Here is a 26520-nt window from a genome sequence, read left to right on the forward strand (position 1 = left end):
TCTTTTGCTTTTAGAGACACAGTGGAGGGTTAAAACAAGCTGACCCATGAGCTGATGGCGCCTACTAGTGCTGAAAAAGTGCAGCTGCACCTTGGTGAGGCTGATTTACTCCAACACTCCTGCAGTACCCTTCACAGTTTAACTTGCAGGTTCAGACTGTTGATACTATGTGAAAGGAACAAACAGAAAGAAATTGGATATAACGTGTTGCTTGTTGGATGGGGTCCTAGGCAACACCACGTGAAGTCAAATAAACCAGGGGAATCTGCAGAAAACATTTTAAGCAGCAAAGAAGGGGGTGGGGTGATGGGAGAACATGTGAGGGTGGTGGCTCTTCCTGCAGGAGTTAAGACTGTCTTCCTATTTGTTTTTTATTATTTTTCAAATGGAGGATAACAGATGATGGCTTTATATCCACTGCAGTATGCACAGATCTATCTGCCTGCAGCTTGCATATAAATACATGCAAATGCACTAAAATACACAGTCATAGCACAACTGCACAGAAAGAGCCTCAGCCATGACACATTGGTTCAAATGATTTTTTTTCTGGCTGGACTGCATATTTTATACAAAGATGCTACATCTATAGCAGCACACTACATCAACCTCCAGGAAAGTGTCACAGAAAACATGAAGCAGAGTGATAAACACTATGATTTACACCCACTCACGATCACAGACGGGTGGGGGGTGCTTTTGTCACCTCAGATGTTTCAAAAAACTTATGACTGTCAACAGTTTTATTTACTTACTTATAAAAGGTCAGAGGAGTCACCCTTTACTAAATCACCCAGCAAAGCGGGTACTCTCCTTATGACGGGTGCAAACACCCAAAAATAAAAACCAGCTCACTGTCATTAGAGGCTGCAAAGCCCTAACCATCTTGATCCATTACTTGCTCCAAATAATGACTGCCTCTGTAATTTCCAGCACATGCAGCTGAACTAGTGACTCATCGTTCAGCTGGTTTAAGCATGACGTCCTGAAAAGTGGTGATAAATCTACTTGAGCATCTTCGTCCTCGTTGGAGCTTCAAAGTCTCATAAATCCCCAAACAGGTGTTTGTAAGGGTGTGTTGATGACAGAGAGCTTCTGCAGCTGCTGGGAGGAGATTCCTGATTATTTCTTCAAATGTGTTATAGTTTAGACAAAGTTTTTTCTTCAACCAGTTTAGTACTTTCCATAAAAACCTCAAGTAACATGGATTGCAGGTTCCAGTTGTATTTACTTTAATTAATGTTTTATTGTTACATAAAAATAAAATCCAAAATTATTTTGTAGTCGTTACATTGACCAACACATGCTTTAAAGGAGTTTTAAATGATTGTTTCAGGTATTGGGTTTTAAAGGGTCAAGCTTCTGTGTGAATGATCAGACTATGGCATACATGCAAACAGATCATGCACACATGCATGCTAAAGCTGCAATAGCTAATTTACAGAACAAGCTAGCTTCTAGCTGCTACCTGGAGTTTTCCTTTTTCAGGAATTATGTATGATTTTTCAGAAATCCAAAAAAGTGGATGTCTTTTCATGTACTGTGATATAATGTATGCAATACATCTATTTTTTTTTTTTTTTTTTTTTTGGCTTGCTAAGCCCACTCCCATCCCTGTTGGGGATCTGCAGTGATGCGGACACTGAACTGGTCTGTTTTGAAAAAGGAGCTGAGCCAGAAGGCAAGGCTCACGATTTACCACTCGATCTATGTCTCAACCCGCACCTTTGGTTATGAGCTTTGGGCAGTGACCGAATGAACAAGATCGCAGATAAAAGTGGCCAAAATAACTTTCCTCCGGAGGGTGGCCGGGCTCAGCCATAGTGATAGGTTGAAGAGCTTGGACATTCGGGAAGGACTTGGAATAGAGCCGCTGCTGCCTCGCATCGAGAGGAGCCAACTGAGGTGGTTCAGGCATCTTATCAAGATGCCACCTGGATGCCTTCCTGGGGTGGCGTTTTGGGCACGTCCTGCCGACAGGAGGCCCCTGGGTCAACCCAGGACACCATGGAGCAAGTATATCTCCAATCTGGCCCAGGAACACCTTGGAGTCCTGTTGGAGGAGCTATTGGAGGTGGCCAAGGGGAGGGCTGTCTGGGATGTCCTACTTGAGATGCTACCCTTGTGACCCAGACGTGGATAAGCGGAGGAAAATGAACGAGCCCCTCTGAATAGTTGGTTAGTGCTGACTGAGTGCCAGTCAGCACTAACCAATAGCATTAGACTACCGCTTATGTACAGACGTCAATCACAGTGTGTGCTGAGCACTGTGCTGAGCAATCGAGGATGTACCTCGGTTGATGCAGAATCTGAATCTTTCTCGTGGACAACTGATCTTTAAAATCTAAATATATGAAAACACAACATAACATGAGCGTAATAATTGTGAAACGATGTGTTTTAGCTCTGTTTTGTCAGCTAGAGGAGCATGCTCACGAACGAGAGGTGCTGCTTTTGGCTGTAAATATGGAAATGAAAACTAAGTCATGGTGTGATACGCTTGTCAGCTACTAGATGGTGCCATCAGATAAAAAAAAAAGAATTGAATAACTACTTTAAACAGAAACAAAGCCACGAAACACTCACCCCTCCCTAAGCTATCATCCCTGGTCTGCGTCCACTATAACTGGAAACCTGCATTGCCAGAGGAAATGAAAGATCCCTAAACACCAGTCATATTTATATCTAGGTCTAAAGGTCTTTTGTTGTCTGTGACTTTTTTTGGGACTCTGGTAGTTTGTCTTAAAGTTGAAGTGGTATTAGCTATTTCTTTGACATTATTGAGCGGAGAACATCTCACACCATGGTGCTCAGTAGCTAAATACCTGAGTCCGTAATGAACGGAGGACCCATGCAGACGTGCATTATCTCCACAATACATAGCTACTCTGTTAGAATATTGTTAAGCTAGCTTGTTTTCAAAATTTGCTACTGTATCTTTAAATAAATTGGGATGAAGTGCATCCACAAGAAGCAAAACAGTAAAAAACAAGAAAATACACCTGAAACAGAAAACATTGTGTAAATACTCTCAAACATAGTAGTTTCCAAATTTAGGTCAGGACTGCAGAGAGATGTGAGAGTGGCAGACAAATCAAATCTGTTCCCCTGAGGCTGCACAGTGGACTCATGTGAGCCGAATAAACATGCACACAGTTATAGCTTTAAAAAAACACCTCACTGAGAAATTAATCACTACTCTGCTGCTTGCCATGTTTAAACCTCAATTTAACATCAAAGCCTTAAAATCAATGTTGTGGAACACGGATTACTTTTTGTCCCCATGAGGAAGATGCCTCCCAAATGCATGACAGGGTAAACAGATTGAGGTCAAACTGTTTGAGACTTAATGAAGCGGTGTGTAATCAAGCCATCTCTCTCTCTCTCACTTGCCCTCATGCCAGCTCATTTAAATGCAGAAAAGTGTACCTTTCTCAATCCACACCTCTTAAAGTACACAGATAAACCTATTACTGTTTTCTATATACTCTGGCGTTCATTCCCACTCATTTGAGTTGCTTCTGCAGCATTGTGGTACTTGATTTCTGCCTAATCTTGTCAACTGATCATGTCTCAGCTCTAATCAGTGGCACAAGCCCGGGTTGCTGCAAAAAATCTAACAATTTCAATCAAGAGGATGACAAAATATCAGAATGGAACAACTATTCCAGGCAGCTCTGTCCTTGTTGTGTGAAGCAGTAGTTCACTAGACTGGTGCATTTTTTGTAAAATGTTAATAAATATTTGCTCCCACAACAGTTGGGGTTATGTAAAGAGAAGAAAATGATTTAACCATTACCAAATCATGCAAGCATCTTTGATTCAAGTATCAACAGTTCCAAACGTTTCTCTTAATATGTTTATTGTCGAAACAGTTATTATTTAAAGAATGTGTTTGTTTATTTATTTGTTTATTTATATGTGATTGATTTGATCTAATTTAAAGGCAATATGCATATGTTGAATTAAATATGATTAAATGCATTTGTATTCATTAGCTTAGCTAAGTGAGGCCCATTTATTTATACATACGGTGATTGGTTTAATTTAGCTGTAATTGTGTTTATAATCTAATTGAAATGAAACAATTGAAGCTTAACTTACCTTGGTTTATATTAAAAGTTCCAGCAAAACTGACAAAAGCTGTTTTAAAGATCTGAACTGTGGCGAAAGCTCGTGATTAAAACGGACTTAACAAACTCGTAAAAAGTTAAATCGTTAGGAACGAGGAAAAAAAGGTTCCCTTTCATTTTGTAGTTCAACGTGATGTGTGGGGGAAAAAACTACATCGCCCAGAAGTTGAGTAACTTCCCCTGGTCATTTCCGCAATCAAGCGCGTGACTGTCATGCTGCATTCAGAAACATGGGAATTCCACTTTGAACGTCTATGAAATCAAAATAAAACATCACATAACGTTTTGTTTTGTTTTTTTTTTATCTGCAACTTCATTATTTTTCCTAACAATGACCTTATTATTTTTGATCAACAGTATGAAAACATGACATTCTAGTACTACATTTAGTCTGGTTTATATATAATCCACATTTTCCTTGATTTAAACAGTGATTTGAGTGCATTTGTTATTTATTTTATTTTTTGTCAAATATGAAAATTTCGTTTCACTTTTCAGAAAATATGGAGGCAACTGGAGCGTTTACACTCAGCGCAGTTGTTGAAAATGGTGATTTCAAGATTTAAACTCCCTTTTCCGAGGTACAACAAATGCAGCATTGCTAAAGCTTTGTTATTGTAAAAAGACAGCAAATCACGTTATTACACAAGACGAGCCGTGATGGACTGCAGACTTATCACCTGTTTACTTTTGTGCACATTTAGCTCTTGTTTAAGCTCAAAGCCGAATTTTGTCATTTTCTTTGCTGATGATTTGGGGTTCGGAGACTTGAGCTGTTACGGACATCCCACTTCGCTCACTCCTAACCTGGACCTCCTGGCAGCCAAAGGACTCCGCTTTACAGACTTTTACAGCACCAGTCCCGTCTGCAGTCCGTCCAGGTATCTCTATGACCTAGATATAATTACCTGTGACATGCCTTCGCATTTTAAACACTATAAACGTTTACTCCTTTAGTCTGAATCGAACAACAATCGGTCGATGCGCCTTCCTCTCCACTCACCCATCTGCATTGTTTGTGTGTTTGATGTTAGGGCGTCGCTGCTGACAGGTCGTTACCAGACGCGCTCAGGTGTCTACCCAGGTGTGTTTTATCCAGGATCCATCGGGGGCCTTCCTCTGAATGAGACCACCATTGCTGAGGTGTTGAAACCTTTGGGTTATGCCACCGCTGCTGTGGGGAAATGGCATTTAGGAATAGGCTCCAACGGGATGTTTCTTCCAACCAAACAGGGTTTTGATGAGTACCTGGGGGTCCCATACTCCCACGATCAGGTGAGTAGGATGATCTGGTGCTGTGAAAACGTTTTTGACCCCTTAGATTTTGTTTCTCTTTTGCATTTTGTAATTTCCTTCTTGTTAAATCATGACTTATCTGTTGAAAATCTAATTATTTCCAAAGCTGAGTTCATTTCCACAAACCACACATGCCTGATTACTGCCAAACTTGTCTGACGACATGAAAAGACTAATAAAGACCAAATATGGTCTGAAAGCAGAGCTCACAAACATTGTGCTCACATTTAAACGTGGCAGGAAGAACAAGTTATTATACAGTGATTATTTTTTTAGAAGGAAAGTTCTATATCAGTATATTTGTTTTCTTTTACAGGGGCCCTGCCACAACTTGACTTGTTTCCCCCCAGATGTAAAGTGTTATGGAGTATGTGACGTTGGGGTTGTAACCGTCCCACTGATTCACAACGAGAACATCAAGCAGCAACCAGTAAACTTCCTCGAGCTGGAAAAGGCGTATAGTGACTTTGCAACCAGATTTATAACCACGTCAGCAAAGAATAAACAACCATTTTTCCTTTACTATCCAGCACATGTAAGGAGCAATGGATTGGTGTTAAAAACTGTGCAAAAGTCAAGGAATATGTGGTCATATGGAAATATGAGATTGAGCTTTTTCTCCCTCTGTACAGCATACCCACTACCCACAGTATGCAGGCTCAGATGCAGCCGGTCGCTCGTTGAGAGGTCCATTTGGAGATGCCCTCTTGGAATTGGACAACACAGTAGGAAATGTGATGGCAACCCTGCAGAAGACGGGAGTGATCAACAACACACTTGTGCTCTTCACATCTGACAACGGGTTCGTTGACTGATAAATAGTTTAATAAAAGACTAGAAATCATAAAAGTTTGAAGATTATGTTACGTCCCCGACATGAGATGGTAAAATGTGAAGGATGGGGATAACATAAGAACTGGCGGAGGAGTTTAAAATGGGTTTATTTGTACAAAAAGGTATTTAAAACACAAGCAAACAGATGGCGAGCATTATTAAAATAATGCTGAACAAAAATACTCAAAAAGGTTAACATTAAAAGAGCAGTTACCAACATTAAAAACACCTGGTTAAAACTTATGTTTCAAGTTTTACCGGAACAGAAGGTGTTTCAAAAACGAAGTCAATAAAATTGCAACAAACGAAGTTAACCTTAAAAACCAACGAACACAGTCAACACTAGGTGACATGCACAAAAGATCCATGTGGAGCACTCAGAGTTAAAACTACCAAAGTTAAAACTCTTCAACTCAAAGGGGTTGAAAACAAAATGAGGCCTGGAGAACAGCAGAACCCCTGCACTGCTGCCTCCCAGACGGCTGAAGGCACAGCCTCTTTATCCTAGGTGTGGCTCATCAGGAGGATTCAGCTCAGCTGTGCTCCTCAGCAGCCTGGAAGAGAGGAGGAGGAGGGGCAGTGTCTGGCTGATCACTAGACCTGGGTGATCCTGGCTCCTGCTTTTCACTCCCCAGGCTGGCAGCCATGACAACAACATTAACGGATAAGACGAACAGACCATGTGAGGATGTAGGACTTGACTTTGAAAAGAGGCACAACCAGTTTGATTCAGAAGTGTGTGGGATGTGCTGATGCTAAGTGTAAAGGAGATGATTGGATGATTCGTCACAGTTTACACATGTAGTAGTAAAGAAACATACTGCAGAGGCAACCTTGCAAAGTTTTTTAAGTGAAAGGTTTGGTTGTCTTGGAGTTTCTGGAGTTGGTCTCCCACCTACGTGATGCTGCATTTAAGTTGTTAGCTAACTCTAACACAGTGTTGGTTTTGTCTCGGGTTCTAGGCCTGAGCTGATGCGTATGTCCCGCGGGGGCAACTCTGGCCTCCTGAAATGTGGTAAAGGTACGACATATGACGGGGGGATGAGAGAGCCGGCCATCGCCTACTGGCAAGGTTTCATCGAGCCAGGTACAAACAGGAAGTCTTGGGAGAAAAAAATGCTGAAACATGTATTTTCTCTGAGAACATGATATTTTTTTAAGGAGTAACTCATGAGATGGCCAGCACATTAGACATCTTCCCAACTATCGCAAGCCTAGCAGGAGCTAAACTGCCTCCAGTGATGCTGGATGGGTTTGATATGACGGATATCCTCTTCAAGCAAGGAAAGGTAGCTACAGACTTCCTTGTGTTCTTCTGAAACTGGATCAAAGTCCATCTGATTGCAGCATTTTGTCTTCTGTTTGTTGCAGAGTAAAAGGGAAGCAATGATGTTCTACCCAATAGATCCAAATGAGAAGTACGGCCTGTTTGCTGTCAGACTGGGGAAGTTCAAGGCCCACTTCTATACTCAAGGTAGGCCACGCATGAGAACTCACCCAAACAACCTAGTATCTATCAGATTACTGTTTCAAAATAACAAAAGCTAGTTCTGTATATCTGTTTTTCAAGGCCATTACAGACATGTCTATAAGGGGTCTTTTTGTTTCAGGTGCTTCCCACAGCGCCAGCACCCCAGACCACGACTGTCCAGGATCTGCGTCCTTCGTAGGCCACGACCCTCCTCTAATGTTCAACCTGGAGGCAGACCCCTCGGAGCGCTACCCTATCTCTCTGAAGGACAGACCTGACGTCCAGGCTGTGTTGGAGCAGATAAGGACAATAAAGGCCCAGTTTGAAGCCACCATGGTTTTTGGCGAGAGTCAAATATCAAAAGGAAGTAACCCGAACCTGGAGCCCTGCTGTAATCCTGATTGTAGCCCCAAACCGAGCTGCTGCCACTGCTGATGAGCGGGGTGTAAAATATTTGTGATGACCACGTGGGGAATCATGCTGCACTGATTAAATTACTTCTCGCTTTTGAACAAATAATCATCTTTATGTACTGAAAAAGAAATGTTGAAAACATTTTCCTCAGTGAGGAAAGTTTACTGTTAATTATGTGTTTGAACTTTTAATCATGTCTGACTGTACTTAAAGTTTCTGTTTAATTTGACTTCAACTGTAATTTACACTTAAGTTTCTTTGTAAAAAGATAAAATCACACAAACCATGATGAAAAATTCAATAAAGAAAATAAAAGTTTTGGGCATCAATCTTATTTGGAATACCATGGTACCAAGATAGAGGGATAGTGTTTCTTCATCTTGTCATTCAGCAGTCGCTCTCAGAGGAAGCTACTTTAAAGACATTCCACAACTTTTACACTTTAAAATAATGGGGTTTTTTTTGTTTTGGCCATGCTACCATCTATTATGTTCACTTTGAGAGATGTGATAGTGTTATGGGGTCCCATGTCTGTTTGCTGCACTATACAGAATTTGACCCGCGGTCTGACGCCGAAAGTCGACTGTGTGTTCCTTTATGGCAGTATCACGTAGACCCGCAGTTTGGGGGTGGGGGTGGGGTGGGGGTGGGGGGGTGATAGAGCAAGAGCAAAGACTAGAGTTTATATTGGGGCGGGTTTTCCTCGCTGGAGAGCTCTTCTTGAAAGAACAGCATGTACTACGGATTCTGAGCTGGATGCTGCTAATGGGTAGGTGAGTAATAAGTGAATTTTCTGGGGTTATTGTGTTTGGTCGGGCATACAGTTGTTATACAGTACTGATGAAACTTTATTCAATACTGAAGCGCTGCTTGATGTGTTTGTCTGGGCACGCGAGTTGGAAAACACAGTAAACATACCTCTTATGTGCGACAGAGATTTGATTTTACGACAGTGACGTTACCCAGCAGAGGGTGGCAGAGAGCATATATCTGCAAAGTTCAGGAGTGTGTATTTAATGATCAATAACTGACTCTAAAGTCAAAACAATAAAATCTCATCATAGTTTCACCGTCTATTTCCTATCAGAAGCTAATGCAGGAGATAGGTGTAGGAGACTATTTTCATGTTCAGCCTGCATGAAAACTCAGAGTGATTGATTATAATAATACTTTTTTCAGTAATCCACACCTTTAATTTTTAACTAAGTACGTTGCCTGACTTTTACTACTCAAATTTTGTTTTTTATTTAACTCAGATTGTTTTTTTTTTCACTTTTAAAGTTTCTATACAAAAAGCACACAATAACACAAAAAATGCCATTGCAGATCAAAAAAGACAACAAAAGAGATTTCAGACATCAAGCATATATTTTATTCATAAGACCAAACCCATGACAAGCCAGAGTGATTGTTATTTTTACATTTTTTCTCAATTTTCTCTTTTTACAAGTCCATGTTTTTGGTGATACAAGATAGGATATGTTTGCTTTGTCACGTACTGTTTTGCTCTAGGTATACAGTGAAGAATCATGTTGAAGTAATAAAGTGGAAAGTTGGTTTAACTGTTGTTTCTCAGCGGCTATATAGGACTAGGTCATCCTCCAGGGTTGTTTCTGTGTAGCTGTGTGAAAAGAGACTTTAACAAGATAGAAAAACAGATTCAGAAGCAAATCGCTACAGAACAAGAGACGGATCACACCGTTAGAACTCGAAGGCAGCTATTATAATGGGCAAGACAATAATTTTTCCAGACGCAGCTGACTCAGTCACCATTTAACAGCTTCGGTCAGTAGGTTGGTGGAAGTGTCACATACTAGTGGCGTCACGTCTCATAAATGTGCCCTAAATGTGCAGCTGAAGCCTGTGGGAAGGTAGTGGAGAGAGATCACCTCGTGTCATCACTTGCTTGAAAAATAAAGTTATTGCAGGTCACATGTTTACGTGTTTTCTATCTTTTCAGGGGTTTCAGTCTGGTTGTAATCTTTTTTTTTTTGTTCGTTTTTAATTATCGTTCATAGTATTTTCATTAACATACTGAACATAAATGACACAGCACTCTGATTTGCTATTATATACATGACCTACCTGACAGCAACATATATGTAGTTAATACCCTTCTTTCTGCCATGTCAACATTCAGTTAACCGCTGCAGATTTGACCCATTGGTTCTTGTGGTTTTAGACAGAAAGCCGAACAAGAAGTTAACGGCGTCTGAAACGACAATAGTTGGGGGTTGTTTGGCGTCTTTCTCACTTTATTTTAGTGTATAGTGTATTTTCACTATGTTTTTCCTTTTCTGCAAGATAACTTCTTCTGTATCAGTATCAACCCCAGCATAGGTCACCAACAGCAACAAATACACAAGGAAACTGGTTACCATCCATTTTATCTACCATCATTTTAAAAAATGAGATCAGGTCTGACCTTTGTGCAACTTTAAAACCTCGATATTTCCGTAGTGTGGAGGAGCTGATTTCACTGCGATACCAAGATTTTGCTTACTCTAGTTTTTCCTTTTTCCTCATTGAAATTTCCAAGTCAAAAGAAAATGGAAACTAGCACGTCACTAAAAACCAGCATTAAACAGTCAGAGTTGTGAGGATATGGCTTGTCGGACGACTGTCTTTGACCTAAAAGTCCCACTTTCGTAGAGCAGTGTGCACGCTTACCCGTTGCATGTTTTGCTGTTCAAGCTACTTGTGGTAAAAGTCAACAATCAGTGCAACTTTAAGGACGGAACAGAAAGAACACATTTTCTTTTACATTTGTTAACAGTTATCAGATCTAATCCGAAGCGAATAAAAACATCTGCCGAGCTAAGGAAATTAAAAGTTCATTCCAAGTTGTTTTCTCCCCCCTTCTACTTATTTCAACACCAGCCAGGGTGAGACATTTTTCACCATCATCAAAACTAAAATCAGTTCTGCCTCAGCTGCTCCGTCGTCAGACTCAATGAGGCGATGTTCGTCCACTTTCTATACATGTATTTACAACACACACAATGTCTTGTACAGGACACAGGGAAGCATGAATAAAGGGCCGCTCAGTCTGTCTAAATAATTCCAATATCATCGATTGTAAGCAAATTAGCTTTTAGTCAGTATTGAACAAGGAATAAAAGTACCTATTTACAGTTAACGGAAGCCCCAGCCTCCTGATTCCCTTGCAGATTGTTGAGCTGCTTGCCGCTTACTTGGATATGTGTGAGTCTGTGTGCAGTAACCCTACTAGCCATGCATTGGAAAGTGAAACAGCCGTAGTAGGTATAACGTTTTGCATTTCAAAAGAGGGAGCTTGCTCAGCTTTGTAGTTTTATGTAATAGAAAAAGATCAAAGAAACAGGCAATCAATCTGTCGAAATCATTAAAAAAACCAGCGACAAACACAATTAGCACGATGACTAGCTCATTGTAGAAATCAGAATCCCTGTTTGAGTAAGAAAGGAAAAGTATTTTACAATGGTGCTGGGGAGAAAAATAAATTAAAAAAACACTGACAGCGTCCTCTGGTGGTAAACTTGAGAAATGTAGGCAAGCGATTGAGGAAAAGGGTCGTCATGGTAACTCCTCTTACTCCAGGTAGATGTCCTCGGTTGGACAGGCGTACTCCAGATGTTCCTGGTAGTACTCCTGGAAGGCGCGGCTGCAAAAATAAACAGATGAAAAGAAACATTAAAAGGAAATTCTTTACTTTTGAGTTGCTTTTGGATTCTGAATAAAAATGCATGAATAAATACATTTTATTTGGAGTCTTTTAGATGATTTTAGGCATTGACAATAAGGGATGTGGCTGTGCCAGATGCATTTCTATATAACAACAGATTTAAATTCTAAGTAAGTATTATTCTAATAATCTGAACGAACCCGACACATTCAGCCACAGGCCGCATGGATTCCTGGGATACAAACACATGGCAAGCAAATCTATTCAGCATTGGATGCTTGGTGATGAAGCCAAAGTAGCTGCAGGGAGAAGAAATCAATGATGCAATCAGTCAGATATCACAATGTTCAGAAGGAACACGAGGGCCAAAAGGCTGGTTTGGTTACCAGTTATTTCTCGGATGGCATCCGCAGAAGGAGATGTTCTTCATCTGGAAGAAGTGGCTACACCTGTCGTACTAGGGATGGAGCAGATCTCAGGTTCAAATCCCTAGAGAGGTAATATTATACTAAAAGGGCAAACTGATTCATTGATTTACTAATCGTTACCTCATCAAGGGTGTCATAGTCGTCCTCCAGGCTCATGATCAGTTTAACTCCTTGCAAGCTGATCTCCAGCTCACACAGGGATGGAGGTCGCACATGCACCGTACGTTTCCTCGATATCGCAATCTAACAGACGGAAACAAAAAAAGCGCATGCTTCACACATGACCTGAGTTCACACCTGAGCCAGGTATGTAGAAGGTGTGGCGTTGTTTTGAATCACTACATTTGCTTTAACATTTTCCCTGCTTCTTACCTTTTGCATTGCGGCACAGAGGATGCCATTGCCTTGGTGATATGGCACCTCTACGGACCCCAAAAACTGAACACTGAACGTCTCGATCCATGCTGGATTCCTTTTTAGGCCTGAGCGGTCAGACAGAACACGTCATTTTTGGAGGGGAGAATTCTCAGGTGAAAGGGACAAAAAGCAGTTTCTCTCCACTCACCCTGCAACTCTTTCAACTGGCTTATGACCTCTTGGGCGTAGAAACCAGGAAAGATCCCTTTCTCTCCTGTCCGCATGTTGTAGCCTCTGTACCAATAATCATCCTCCTCTTCCTCCACAAAGAGAGGATCATCTACATCTAGCTCCAGCTCATCTGCATGTCTGGGAATAAACCTGCAGAAAGCAGCAACATCTTGTTAATAGTGTGCATTTGGATGGCATAAAAGGCATAAAAGCATCCCCATTCTACTGATTCAGAAGGGAAAAGACCTCAAGATGTCAGTTTGAAGCAGTGAATGTCCTAGTATTTTGTGTGTGTGTGTGTGTGTGTGTGTGTGTGTGTGTGTGTGTGTGTGTGTGTGTGTGTGTGTGTGTGTGTGTGTGTGTGTGTGTGTGTGTGTGTGTTTGCAAGAACATGGTGTTGAGGGTCTGCCCTCATAAGGAAATTACTGTGCAGTGATTTTCTCCTAAGACTGTGCTAAAAATTGCTCTGAACGAGCATATTCCACCATCAGCGCCAGAGATACTTCATTTCCCATGATGCTTGGCACACGGAAGCAATGTGATGACGTCACTGCCAAGGCGGAGCACGAACAACAACAACAACCAGCTGAAAGTTATACATTTCAGCTAAAAACGAAACTTAGCGTTCTTTTGCCCAGTATCACTGGCTGTAAGGACACGATCGCTGACTACGGCCCGAATAACGTGTGCACGAGGCCTGGGGGCTGAAGAGTGCGAACACCGAGCCGCTGGAAAAGCAACTCCGAAACCATCAGAACCTGGCTGGAAACGAGCGGAGCTCCAACAAGCTCACGGAGACGCTGTAAGTTATAAAGTCAGCACGAAGCGAAACTTTGCTCTCTTTGTGTCCAGCCAGTTGGAGAAACACTTGTGCGGAGAAACAATGACCTGCAACGCGAAAGAACAAAGGGACGCCTTTGGTTCGCTCACGCAAGAGTTTGACTTTATTTTATCTCCTCTCTTATCTTTCCCCTTTCTTATAGTTCACAAACAAGCAATAACACCGCGCTATTGCTTAAAAGTAGCTCCGGTTTTTCTCTTTTTCGTAACCAAATATGTCATACATCTACCGTGAAGTAAGATCTTTTGTTTATTATTTATTTAACCTGGGTTTGTCGGTCAGCTGTGGCCAGGCTGCATCGACTCTGTTTAGATTAAATAATTTACGAGTGACCTTTGTTGTTTTGTTAACTTTTGAAGTGTTTAAGTTCAGTTACACTGTAATTTTTAAGCCACTAAATGCAAGCTAATTCCTTTGTCTGCATCTGAGAGAGTTTTGTCACAGCTTACAGCACATCCCAAGGACACACACTCCCCGCGCACCTGGGAAAACAAAGACCCATTCATACGCCCTTCATTCACACACACACATTTGATTACACACACACACACACATGGTCTGATTTCATACACACACATCTTCAATTATATCAAATTGTTTTACATTATTAATCCCTGTTTAATTAAATGTTATAAAATTCAGATTTTTGTCTCAAGTGACTTTTTGTGTTGACTGAAAATCTCTGCTCCTAGGATTCCACGGACATTTCAGATAGACTGATAATAATTTTGGATTCATTTCCCTTTCTAATTAGAATGGGTGGTGCCCCGACGATACCTAATTGTATCTTAATTAATTAATACATCCGTAAATATTCCCATATTTACAGAATTTATTGAAGAATCCAAAAGTAAGCAAAAGCTTACAAATTATTCGCTTCCTAATAACCCCAACAATGGGCACAGGTGGTTTCTGATCAGATTATTGTTAGCCACCCAGCAGCTCTCAAGTCTAGCTGGAACCAGAACATCTGCCTTCCTCCCTTATCTAATTAGTGATGCACTACTGCTGCAGGACACACACACACACACACACACACACACACACACACACACACACACACACAGAGAGAGAGAGAGAGAGAGAGAGAGAGAGAGAGAGAGAGAGAGAGAGAGAGAGAGAGAGAGAGAGAGAGAGAGAGAGAGAGAGAGAGAGAGAGAGAGAGACAGAGAGAGAGAGAGAGAGAGAGAGAGAGAGAGAGAGAGAGAGAGAGAGAGAGAGAGAGAACCCACAATCATTACCTAAACATTAGTAGATTACTCGGCTGTGAATGACACATGATAAAATTTGCACATTTTTACTTAAAGGGCTACTTTGCAACATCTTCATATTTCTTATTATTTTCTTGAGAAATTAGCTAAAATGACTCGCAGGATTAATGATAAATGACCCGGACTTATGACTTCAAAGTTGGCGGGCCGCTCCCTGCTAGTGGAGGGAGCCGTGGATGATTCTTTTGTATATAAATTCATACCAATGTAACAACCTGCAAGAATGGAGGGATGGCCTGTTTACGAGTGAGTACAGATCACAGTTAAATGGTGCCTCCTTCACTACTTGAGACTAAATTAGTCAAATTATTTTTTACAACATGTTTAAAATTATATCAGTTAAAGTGAAGCACAGAGATTAATTAAAGAACTGTTTCCTCCCTAACATTTCAAGAAAATTTGCTTTTCATCTTTTGTATGTTGGTCCTAATTTCAACTGCAGTGCAGTGACATCCTCTCTTAAAGACTAAGGTCACTTGTTTCCCTATAGAATAAATTACTTCCCTGTGGGAAAAAATCTGTTGCGCTCCTGTTTCATAAAGCAGAAGTCGGTCGGAGCAGTGGAGAGCACAACACGGCAAGATTTGGAGTCTCCAATCTCAGTAGTTTACTGTGAGAGTGTCTGTCCTGGGACTGGGAGAATGAGGTTCAAACCCCAGTCGGGTTAACCAAAGACTTAAACAATGGGACCCAATATTTTTCTGCTTGAAACTCAGCTTTAAAGGGTTGGATTGGGGGGTTAAACCACCAAATAGTTCCCGAGCGCAGCCACTGCTGCAGCTCACTGTGATGGGTCAAATGCGAAGATGTAATTTCACCAGTGTGTGAAATGGGACTTTAATCCCGGCTGTCCACTGCATAAAATGGCCGTGAAACGTACTACGCAGCAATTAGCTGCCGTTTTAGTGGATGAGTCCCTTTCCACCAGCAGCTAAGTGTGATGTCGTGGACGCACCCCAGAAGTGAGGGCACGCTATCATTACGTTTCAAGTCTATTTTTGACGCACAACGCTTCCAAAACACGTCAAACTCCAGTTTAGATCGAGCCAGTCAGGAAGACAAACACGTTCATGAAACTTTCATGAAAAGGTCATGTGCAGTGTGTCATTTTCTGTGAACTTCTGTCACCGATGTAAACAGAACATAAAACAGACATTTCATGTATGCACCTGTCTTTCTCCTTGTTTATTATTGTGTGTGGACGTGTGGAACCACGAGTGGTGTTGCAATTCTCCCGTGATTTCGTGACATCACGGGATCAGCTGTGTGGAACGTTTTCACTCCTGTTTTGCATCAGAAGTGCTCCTGGTTAGGAACGAGCTCGCGGCTGGAATGACGCTATGGCCAGTGGAGAGTCGGGGTAACTTTACCTGATATTTGGACATTTCGCCTCAGATTGGATAACAGCAACACAACTCTACCGCTGACTCAGTTTGTCTGCGACATTGATATTTTATCTCCACAAAGAACACTAGCCAGAAGGAGTTCTGCTATGTTGTAGAGTTGCTAATGCTAACAGTTAGCTTCTGCTAGTCGAGACGTGCTCTCCTCTCAACAACAGTCTTCCCCGTTGTGAGCCAAGATGAGTGAGTCCATGAATGCTAACTTATATTGTTATGTAGATTTGACAGCTTTTCTAATGCAGGAAATAGGTATAGAAGACCATTTTAACTCCCAGCTTCCATGTGAAACTTTATGAAAACAACTAAAGCTAGCACATGTATGCACAATGACGTGAGTAATAGCAACAGTTTACCCCTTAAATTTCCACATTTAATAAACGCAATGGGGGTTAACTGATTTTTTTTTTGCCTTACTTTTTTATAGTTACTTCTGTTAAAATGACAGGGTGATTAAAAGCTCACCTGTAGACTGCCCTGTGTGTCTGGTCCCTCTCCTCTCCATTGATGGTACAAGAGAACAGCCCGAAGGATTCGGTGCCTACGTGAAAGACCAGTGTTAATGGCATCCTCTTTTTTCTTTGAGGTTCTTATTTTCTTTCACCATTTTTTCAGAAAGTCTTACTGAAAGATGACTGGAATTGTTGGTAAAGAAACTAATCAGTGAGCTCTTATTTATTATACACATCATTTAAAGTCCAAGCATGATTACTGATTAATGATCTTCTGGGGGAATACTTTAACTGTGTATGGCTCCCTGCCAAATTTAGATCACCTTAATTCATTATGCTGACATAGATGTGGTATATCCATAGTAGGGGGCAGTGGAAAGAGAGTTTTAGCTAAAATAATCTCGTACTAAAATTATCTGATACTAAAAGAAACACAGGATGGGTTAGGGTTAGCGTTAGGGTTAGGGCTACTTGCAAGGAAAATTTGCTTACTGGAAGAGCGGGACGTGCTGTTGACAAACACGTTAAGGAACTTCTTAGAAAACGGCAGGTCAGCCTCAGGAGACGAGTCTTCAGAAGAGATGAGTTCCGGTCTAACCTCCCCATCATTATGAATATAGTCCACCTCACCTGTCCTCAAGGCGTCCTCGTCACACGGAGTGGAAAGCTCACTGTCATCGCTCAGAACTGAAGTGCATCTGAAAAAACAAACAGTTCAATCTTTACTGTAACATTAACAAAATGTGTTGAGCTGGATCCTCAATGCTCCGCTGGTTTCTATTTCTGGCATTTTGATAATGTCAGGCTTACCTTCTAAGGCTGACCAGTTCCAGTGTTGTATTCTCATCCACCACTAACGTATACTTCATGGAGTCATAGGCCAGTCCATCATCTTCATTTGGCTGCCTCAGGGCAAAATCTTTCTCACACAGTGGGAGGTCATGGTCAGGTAATGAATGATTTTGCACACTGGAATCCACAGGTGGCGAGCTGTCAAGCTCTAAATCACTACCGTTATAAGACTGCTTCCTCAAGCCGCCCAGGAAAGGATAGGAGTCACTGTCCTCCTCTTCGTCGTCGTTGTCCGTGGAGTACGTGAGGCTAAAGCAGCGGTTGGTCTGAGCAGAGGGTATGTCGAGTGTCAAACTGTGTTTGACCTCTGTGATTCGCTCAAGAGAGGCTGCTGAACGACTGGTTGGCCTGGGATCCGTTTCTCGACCTTCATCTTTGTCGCTGATTACACTTTCACTAAGGCTGGGTGAGTCCAAATCTTTTCTACATGCCAGCATCATCAAGTCATTATTGGGTTCTTCATCCTCCTGTTTTCCAGCATTCTTTGAAGGTTTATATTTTGCGTTCTTGTCACATTCCTTTGTAGGATACACTGGGTTTAAATCTATGCTTTCTCTTTCATTCGTCGCACAGCGTTCTAAAACCAGACTAGCACTGGTATTAACAGTTGGGTTGTTAAAGTAAAGATTGGAACACATCACTGCTTCTTCTTCTTTTGTAGACTCACCATTCCTGCTTCTCGTCCCTGGCTCTGCCCTCTCCTTTCTGTACCCTTCACCCTCGTTATCCTTTTCTTGTGCTCCCCCTGTCTCTTCTTTTTTCTCCTGGGTCTCGCCATTGAAACTGTCTCCCTCCCCGATGTCTGACGATGGTGAAATGGTGTCGGACACAGATGCTTTTCTCTTGAAACACTCCTCAGGGCAGCTGATGGGATACGAGCCCTCTGAGATCATTCTGTTAACTAAGTTGCTAAGAAGCCATGGAGAATCTGAGTTTTCACTCAGGTCATCTTCACTTTCCGATTCCGAGTCTCCCTCACTTGTTTCGTCATATTCATCTGCGTTTGGCATTAGCCTGGGCCCTACTGGCAGGTAGAAGGAGCGCTTAAAGCTCTCTAGACCGTGATCTGGTTCTATCTCAAGCACCATCGGTCTGGACAGGCGATCCTCACAACACTGGGTTGGAGGTAGAGTTTCATCTGGATCAGCCTGGTGCTCACCAGACAGTCCATCCAGATTCAGTAACCCCATCAGAGCTTGACTATCATATTCCTCATAGGTTAAGGCAGGTGAGTCAGCAGGGAATGGTGTAGCAATAGTTGGTGAGGGGAGAGGGGAAGGAGAGGGTACAACAGAACCTTCTTTGATTGGGTCGGGCTGACCCAGAAGCAGTGATGCTTTCAGTCCAACAATTCCACTGTCCTGCTCTAACTCTGTATCTGGGTCCAGTTCCGGGTCTGATGTTGGTGAACTGGCCTCTTCAATAGAGTTGGTGAGGTGAGAGGAACGCCCACTGCTGCTTTCATCACTAGTCAAGTCCAGCTCTGTCTCTGAGATTGAGGAAATCATGTTGGAAACCACAGGACCGCCACAAGCAAACGCTGCCTCCAGCTCCCCTTCAACATCAGAATCTGAACCTGGGGAGCTGAGGTCCTTGTCCTGGTCTGAGGTAACATAACCCTGTTGATTCATATCTGCTATTCCTGGGTCTGAAGATGGAGAGGAGGAATCGTTAGCTGCAGTAACAGTAGCAGATGCTGCTGGTGATTCTGAACTGTTGGACTGGTCAAAAGCTTCTGAGCGGCTTGACGACTGATAGCTGGAGAAGGATGCAGGCTCGAGGGTCTCAATGGGGGGGAATTCCACATATGATGATGGATTTTCTTTACACAGGACTTCGTAGGTCTCCTTACACATAAACTCAACGTCAAAGTCTTTCTCAAGCTCCTCATCAGACAGGGGGGTATCTGCACCATCGTTGGCTCCCATGGGTGCCGTGGATGAAAGACAATGGCTGGTTCCATCTGGGTCGAGATCATTTTCTTGTTCCATACCCGACTCACTTGTGATTGTGTAGGTGTCTGTAAGGCGCCGGTTTGAGTGTTTGTGATTGTGGTCATTGTTGAGGTCATGGTCTACCTCCGTGTCCGAACACTGAGAGTGCTCGTCTATGGATGGTACTCTGCCTGTGTGGACTGAAGGGTATCCCTTTGGTTCAGTATAACCTGCAGAGTCTTTGTAGGACCTGTGATGACCAAATGAGCCTGTGAACAGAAAGGATTTGGAGAAAGAGTACTGGGCTCAGAAAACTGAAAGCACACGTGTTTAATATCATATAGTGGATTACAGCGAGATGATAATTTGTGATGGATGTAGCGAGTTGAGAGGCAATATTTAGAAGAATTATCACTCAAAGCCTGAAGAGCTTCCCAGAAAATTGTCTAGTTGAAGAGCTCAGTCATCCTACAACTTCAGCGTTCACCCAACACGTCAAAATAATGGGGTCTCACTCTTTTATTTGATAAATATAAAGCATCTTAACTGTTATTTGTCTTGCTTAATACCCACTGAAAATAGCATGTTTAAAGGTGTGGAACACCGAAGAAACATTTTTAAAGATTATTTCTGATTAAAATCTGTCACTCTGAGGTTTTCATGCAGGCTAAACATGAAAATAGTCTCCTACACCTACCTCCTGCATATGGTGAAACTCTAGGATTTGAAAAGCCTGACAAATCTACATCACAGTCACTTAACATTCATGGGCTCAGCCATCTTGACTCGCGACAGGGAAGCAAAGAATGTCTCGACTGATAGAGGCTAACAGCTAGCATTAGCAACTGCACCACACAGCAGAACTCCTTCAGGCTTGTGTTATTTGTGGAGATAAAGCATTAGTGTTGCAAAGCGAACAGAATCAGTGGTAGAGTCACATTACAAGATGTCCAAATGCCAGGAAATAAGATTCCAAATCATGCCGTCTGAAGCTACTGTCTTCTCCAACTGATTTCTGTATTGATTAAATGAGTGTTCCACACATTTAAGACAAATCTACTCGATTTTTCCCAGAATTTAGATACACCACATAATCTAACACTAATGAGAATGGGATGAAATGGAAATTACAGGAGCAGTCGTCCTTGTTACCATATTCTGGTCTCTCTCGCCTGTTGCCCTCCATGTCACAGAGGAGGGGCCTGTGAGGAGACTGGGTGTTCACCCCCTCAACGGCCTGTTTTGGTGGAACACCTTTGCTCTGAGACCCTGGAGCCTGGGAAACTGGAGAAGCTTGGCAGTGGCCTGTCACATGAGTACCATCTTCCAGACATGAGTGGGTTGGAGACAGACACCCTGTGGGTAATATTGATTGTCTTATTTTCTATGTGTTGCCTAGTGTAACGGTTTACCTTGACAAAAAAAAAATATCTGAAAGAACGTTTCTTGTATACATATTTTACCTAATTAATTAGAGGCTTTGCAGTTAATTAATCTTGATAATTACAAGTGGTTCAAGAAAATTTGTCCCAAAGAAACTTTTTTAAATAAAAAATTATGAGACAGATTCAAAAAATAGACATGGACCTTATTATTGTAAATTCAAGCTCTTTGAAGCTCCAAATAAAATACTTTTAAATAGTATTTGAATTCAGAACAGAAAAGTAATTATATATATATATGTGTATATATATATATATATATATATATATATATACATATTCAAAACAGAAAAAAATGTGTGTGTGTGTGTGGGGGGGGGGGTTGTATTTGTACACTTGTGAAGACCGGATTTGGGATATTTACTAACCTTCTTACGACCGATGGTCCTTGTTAGGACCAAAACCCGGTCCTAATATGGAGTACTCCCTGGGGTTAAGCTTACAGATAAGTTGTGAATTGAGTTTTTGTTACTGACAACTTTAGGAATACACTGGTTAGGATTAGGGTTAGGATTAGGGTTAGGATTAGGGTTAGGCATTGTGGACTCACTAAAATGATTGGAAGCCAATGCAGTCCTAACACGGGTACAAATACAAGAATGTGTGTGTGTGCGTGTGTGCGTGCGTGCGTGCGTGCGTGCGTGCGTGTGTGTGTGTGTGTGTGTGTGTGTGTGTGTGTGTGTGTGTTTGGAAATGTATAGTTAGGTTTTGGTGATCACACCTTGAGACACCGGGTTACGTAAAGAGTCCTGCCAGCTTCCTTTCTTTGGAGACAAGCTGCTGTTGTTGTTCAGCGAATCCTGATATAAGGAACAAAACATTAGGAACACATTACGTGCCAATTTCAAAAATACAAGATTAGCACCAGACACTCAGTCTGCCTACCTGCGACACAGCAGTAGTGAGGTTCAGTGTAGTGGGCCTGCTCTTCAGAGTGCCAAGAGTGGGAGATGGAGGAGGAGATGCAGAAGGAGACGGGGGTGCACCGGGGTCCACCTCCTCATCTTCATCCACATCTTCATCCTCGTCTTCATCGTCAATCATCTCAAACTCTTGGAAGTCATCCTGGAAGGAGCAGACGGGGTGGTGCATGTCACTCTTCTCCAGGATGAGGGAATCCTTAAAGGACCGGACAGAAGAAAAAACAGGAAAACTACTTATTACCACCTGTTTTAAATTTAGCAACAATTAGCATTTTCACAGACTCTCAGCAGACAAAAGCAACGCTTATGAAAGCCGTTTGTGTTCTGGAAACAAGGGTGAAAACATGCAAGAGAGCAAGTTCATGAAAGTGAGATTAAATTAGAGGAAGCCAGATGGATGGCAGCTGCTTCACTTTTAAAAATTACACAGAGTTTTGTGTGTGAAACACACAAATACAACAAAAGTCAGAGCTCTGCAGGGGTCGACATCATGTGCATTCACTAATGTGTGCACAGTTCATGGTTTCAAAATGAATCCCATTATCGATTACACTACTTCTCCTCAAAACTTTTAATTCTAAAAAACAATTTTTTTTACTACAACCAACTATGGTTGAAGTATAATTTGTTATTCATCATGTATTAATGCTCCCGTGACAAGACATTTTATTTACAAAAAAAAACATACACACAGAGCTCAGATGCTCCTTTTTGAGGAAGTACAATTCAGCCAGAGGAGAAATGGGCTTCCGACTGCAAGATATGGAGTCTTTGTTCCTGATATTTGGACATCTCACATTGGGTTGGCTAGCAGTAACACGACTCTACCACTGACTCCATTTGCTCTGCAACATTAATGCTTTATCGCCACAAAAACACAAGCCTGACGGAGTTCTACTGTGTGGCAGATTTGCTAATGCTAATGGTTAGCTTCTACTAGTCGAGGCGTTCTCTGCTGTTTCCTGGACACTAAGCTAACAACAGCCTTCCCCATCGCGAGTTAAGATGGGTGAGTCTGTGAATGCTAAGTGACAGTGTGACGTAGATCTCTCAGGCTTTTCTAATGCTAGAGTTCCACTGTCTAATTTCTATATGGAGCTAATGCAGGAGATAGATGTAGGAGACTTTATTCATGTTCACCCTGCATGAAAAACTCAGAGTGACCGATTATAATCAGAAATAATAATTGAAAAATGGTTTTCAACGATCCAAACCTTTAAAGTCTGTCAGACAATAATTTTATTAGGACTTTTGCCAAATAACTTTAGAAATCATGAAATCATATCACATCCAATTTTTTATTTGTTGAGCACTACTGGTGTCACACTGGGTGGAGCTAACCTCTCCATGAGTTTTCCTGTTTGCAGGTGGGCGCGCCCGGAGAGCAGCTGCTGCGAATTCTCTCATCAGCTCGCAGGGGATTAAAGGAGCGGTGTGACAACTCACCAGTGCCGGATGATTACTCACATTGGGTAGTATACACCAGCTCTAGATCTGTTTCTAGTTTTTTTTTTTTTCCTGCATCCTGTTAAAACCTCGTCATCAACTGTCCCGTTCCTCCGTTCTCCCGCCCAGGTACTCTCATCATCTGCCTGTTACCAGCTCGTCAACCTGCACTCTCACCTGCTACTACAAGGAGGCTCCGTATCTCCTGTCCACCCGCCGCGCCGCTTCTCCCTTGGGCCGTCTGCTCTCCTGCGCTCACCTGCCCGCTCAGCTCCTGGAACTGGTGCTCAGCTCCCAGCCTCCTCTCAGCGCTCCACTACCTTACTGGAATCAGTAAGCCTCCATTCTAATCACACCTTCCCCATCTGCTTTACATTACTCATTCTTGTTCTCTGTCTCAGAACGCTGCCAGAACCGCCCTCCTCCGACGTCTCCCCAGCCTCGTCAAACTTAATAACTAATATATTATTTTCACTCACTTTTGTCTGTGATTCTGCAAGTCGTGGGTCAAAAGGCTCGATCCTAACATGGTGATTTCTGCTTTTCTATCAGCATTGACCGAAACAGTCTAGAGGGGATTAACAGGGCAGCAGGGTTGGTGAGTAATGAGACCAGAGAGGATCAAGCAGCTATCAGCTTTCTGGAAAGTGGAACACTAAATAGTTTAGACATTCAAATGACCACATCTCGAACATGTGAACAATTACATCAGCTCTGAAGACCTCTCCCATACATTTGTGCCTCATCACATCATAATTTCACCTGTAACAACCCCTAAGCAAAAGGCGCAGTTTGACCTGAAACACATGGGTACAACAACAGCATTTGTGTATAATTTTTACCCCGATCATCTCAGTTCCCTGCTCTCGATTTTAACAATGCCGAGATTGATCTTTTCTCACTTTTACAAGCGCAGCAGTTTCTGTGCCTCTAAGTGCCGCCTGTTTAATGGAGAAATCAAAACTCCCCCTCTCACCCACCCTACCGCAGCACACGCCATTCTGCTGATGCCTGGTGCTTTCAATTTATGCCACAGCAACTAAAACCAACACTCTGTCAACTACCTAGGGAGCTCGTATGAATATGCAAACTTTCACCTTATTACCATTTCTTTTGATGATGATTTGGCTGTTTAGATGTGGTGAAATGAGGGAAAGAGGTTTTGTTCTGAATGTCAGAGTGCAACCAAGGAAATAGGATCTCACACTGATAATTAACAATCACTTATGGCATATTTAACCACATGATGGTTTAAACGCCATCATCTGCCACAGATTTGCACAGTCCGGAGACAAGCTAACTACCAAGGCCACTTGACAGAAGCTCATTAATGAAAAAACAGAAACAAGAGTCAAGTGTTGGCAAGAATCAATTCCTGCAGTCTCCAGTTTCCAAGGACATCCACCACTGAGCGGATCAGCAGACAAACCTGTACTCCTGCACTGTGACTGAATTTAACCCACGTTCATCCACTCGGATATCCAGGTGTGAATTGTTTAACAGTAAATAGAATTTCTTATTAAATCTACTCGTACACGTATATGTAAATGTTCACAGGGAAAAATGTAGGACAGAATATTCCATGGCAGAGCATATTTCTGATATCTGATTAGAAGCCTGCATGCTTGCTCAGCATGGCTAATTCTACACTTATTGACTCTGCTGTAGATTGCAGCTCTGCTCTAAATGATCCACCAGCGTATAAAGTAGAGACTTCAGGTCAAACTCAGGGCTCTCTTGCTCACTGAGCTGACAGGAGAAACCATGAGAGACGCATGATCTCTGAGCCAAAGGGAGAACGAGGGAATAATAAATTTCTAGAGAAGAAAAGTGGATGCTGAGAATGAAGAGATCTTTAAATATTTTACGAGTGAAATGAAAACAGGAGGGGTTTGTAGTGAAAGTGACAAGGGACACTAAATAATAGCAGCTCATTGACTGCTGATGTGTAGAGCGGATCTCATCATTCGCCGTGGCTGATTATGTAAAAGCTACACATGCTCTGTAGTTTTGCCTCTGTACTCCTTTTCTAAAACATATAGCCTTCTGATAAGCTGACCATAGAAGTGAGTCAATATAAAAATAAAACACAAACAGCTCATCATCCAGAAAATACATTTACCACCAAAAGTATGTATATTTCACAAACACAAGACAATATGTTGGATACTGTAGAAACCAATGTGCAAAAAGAAGTAGACAGTGTGAAGTTAATTCTTTGCGTGGTGAGAAAAAGCACATATAGTTCTGGATTAGACCTGGGAGTGCTGTTTTGGGGGGATAACACGTTGCAAACAGAAAATAACTAAATAATGTTTGGAAGCATCATACGATATAAACGGTAATATGCACTAGGGTGTTTAAGACCTTCACAGCATGAGGGTATGGACGATCCTGCAGTCTGACTGTTCTGCTCTAAAACTGCAGACTCTTCCCTTCAGTGGCAAGAGTGTGGTTAAATCCATTTGGGATGTTTGTGGGGGATCCTGCACAAGTTGCAAATAAGGCAAGGCAAAGCAGCTTTATAGCACATTTCATACACAGCGGCAATTCAATGTGCTTCCATTAGCAGTTATATCAAGAACATTAAAATCAACCGATGACTCAAAGCCCTGCTGGTGTTTATACCTGAAGGAGATCCGATATCATGTATTCTGTTCCCATGCCATTAAGTGATTTACAAACTAGTAGTAGCACTTTGAAATTGATTCTGTAGTTTCCTGGTAACCAGTGTAGAGATTTAAGAAAAGGAGTGATGTGCTCGGTTCTCTTGGTTGGCCTTGGTCTTCCCAGCTTTATGGGAAGACTAGTCAAAAGACCATTGCAATAGTCCAGCCTGCTGGAGATAAACACATGAATAAGTTCTCGTCTTGTCTGGACATGAGAGCTCTGAGTCAGGCTATTTGACGAAGATGATAAAATGCTGATCTAGTTATAACCTTCAAATAATGCACACTTAATTCTGCAGTGAACACAGACATCATGTATGTAAGCGCACTGTGGACTGGTGCTGCCCAATAGAGTGGTCGCCATCTTGGATGGGTCTCCATTCACTCCCAGTGCGTTTATTTCGATTGAGGAAGGTGTTTACCCAATTTAAAAGAAAACACATTTTATTATGCTTTTTCACA

General features: G+C 42.0%; 2 protein-coding genes across 4 annotated transcripts in view; one reads left to right on the forward strand and one right to left on the reverse strand.

Moving 5' to 3' along the window:
- The first annotated feature begins 4731 nt into the window (after nucleotides 1-4731).
- Nucleotides 4732-8466, forward strand: arsa (arylsulfatase A). Its single transcript, XM_015964689.3, has 8 exons — nucleotides 4732-5014; nucleotides 5168-5408; nucleotides 5746-5964; nucleotides 6062-6231; nucleotides 7226-7350; nucleotides 7425-7552; nucleotides 7635-7737; nucleotides 7874-8466. Exons 1-8 carry the CDS (start codon nucleotides 4794-4796, stop codon nucleotides 8167-8169), a joined length of 1503 nt encoding a protein of 500 aa, XP_015820175.3. The 5' UTR covers nucleotides 4732-4793; the 3' UTR covers nucleotides 8170-8466.
- Nucleotides 8467-9497: 1031 nt separating this feature from the next.
- mapk8ip2 (mitogen-activated protein kinase 8 interacting protein 2) overlaps nucleotides 9498-26520 on the reverse strand; it is a 36573-nt gene continuing 19550 nt past the window's right edge. Inside the window, exons 3-15 of one of the 3 annotated variants that reach the window (XM_070550393.1) lie at nucleotides 21906-22139; nucleotides 21742-21820; nucleotides 20710-20934; nucleotides 17805-19847; nucleotides 17603-17711; nucleotides 17285-17490; nucleotides 16806-16881; nucleotides 12806-12978; nucleotides 12613-12722; nucleotides 12361-12483; nucleotides 12199-12269; nucleotides 12013-12111; nucleotides 9498-11791 (exon numbers count right to left, since the gene is read on the reverse strand). In XM_070550393.1, coding sequence (XP_070406494.1) covers nucleotides 11719-11791; nucleotides 12013-12111; nucleotides 12199-12269; nucleotides 12361-12483; nucleotides 12613-12722; nucleotides 12806-12978; nucleotides 16806-16881; nucleotides 17285-17490; nucleotides 17603-17711; nucleotides 17805-19847; nucleotides 20710-20934; nucleotides 21742-21820; nucleotides 21906-22139 — 3621 coding nt within the window. In that variant the 3' untranslated portion in view covers nucleotides 9498-11718. Of the gene's footprint in view, nucleotides 11792-12012; nucleotides 12112-12198; nucleotides 12270-12360; nucleotides 12484-12612; nucleotides 12723-12805; nucleotides 12979-16805; nucleotides 16882-17284; nucleotides 17491-17602; nucleotides 19848-20709; nucleotides 20935-21741; nucleotides 21821-21905; nucleotides 22140-26520 lie in introns of all 3 variants that reach the window. The other 2 variants (XM_054733642.2, XM_015964690.3) reach the window with 2 other exon arrangements.

Source organism: Nothobranchius furzeri, chromosome 4 (assembly GCF_043380555.1).
Source record: "Nothobranchius furzeri strain GRZ-AD chromosome 4, NfurGRZ-RIMD1, whole genome shotgun sequence".
NCBI classification, from domain to species: Eukaryota; Metazoa; Chordata; class Actinopteri; order Cyprinodontiformes; family Nothobranchiidae; genus Nothobranchius; species Nothobranchius furzeri.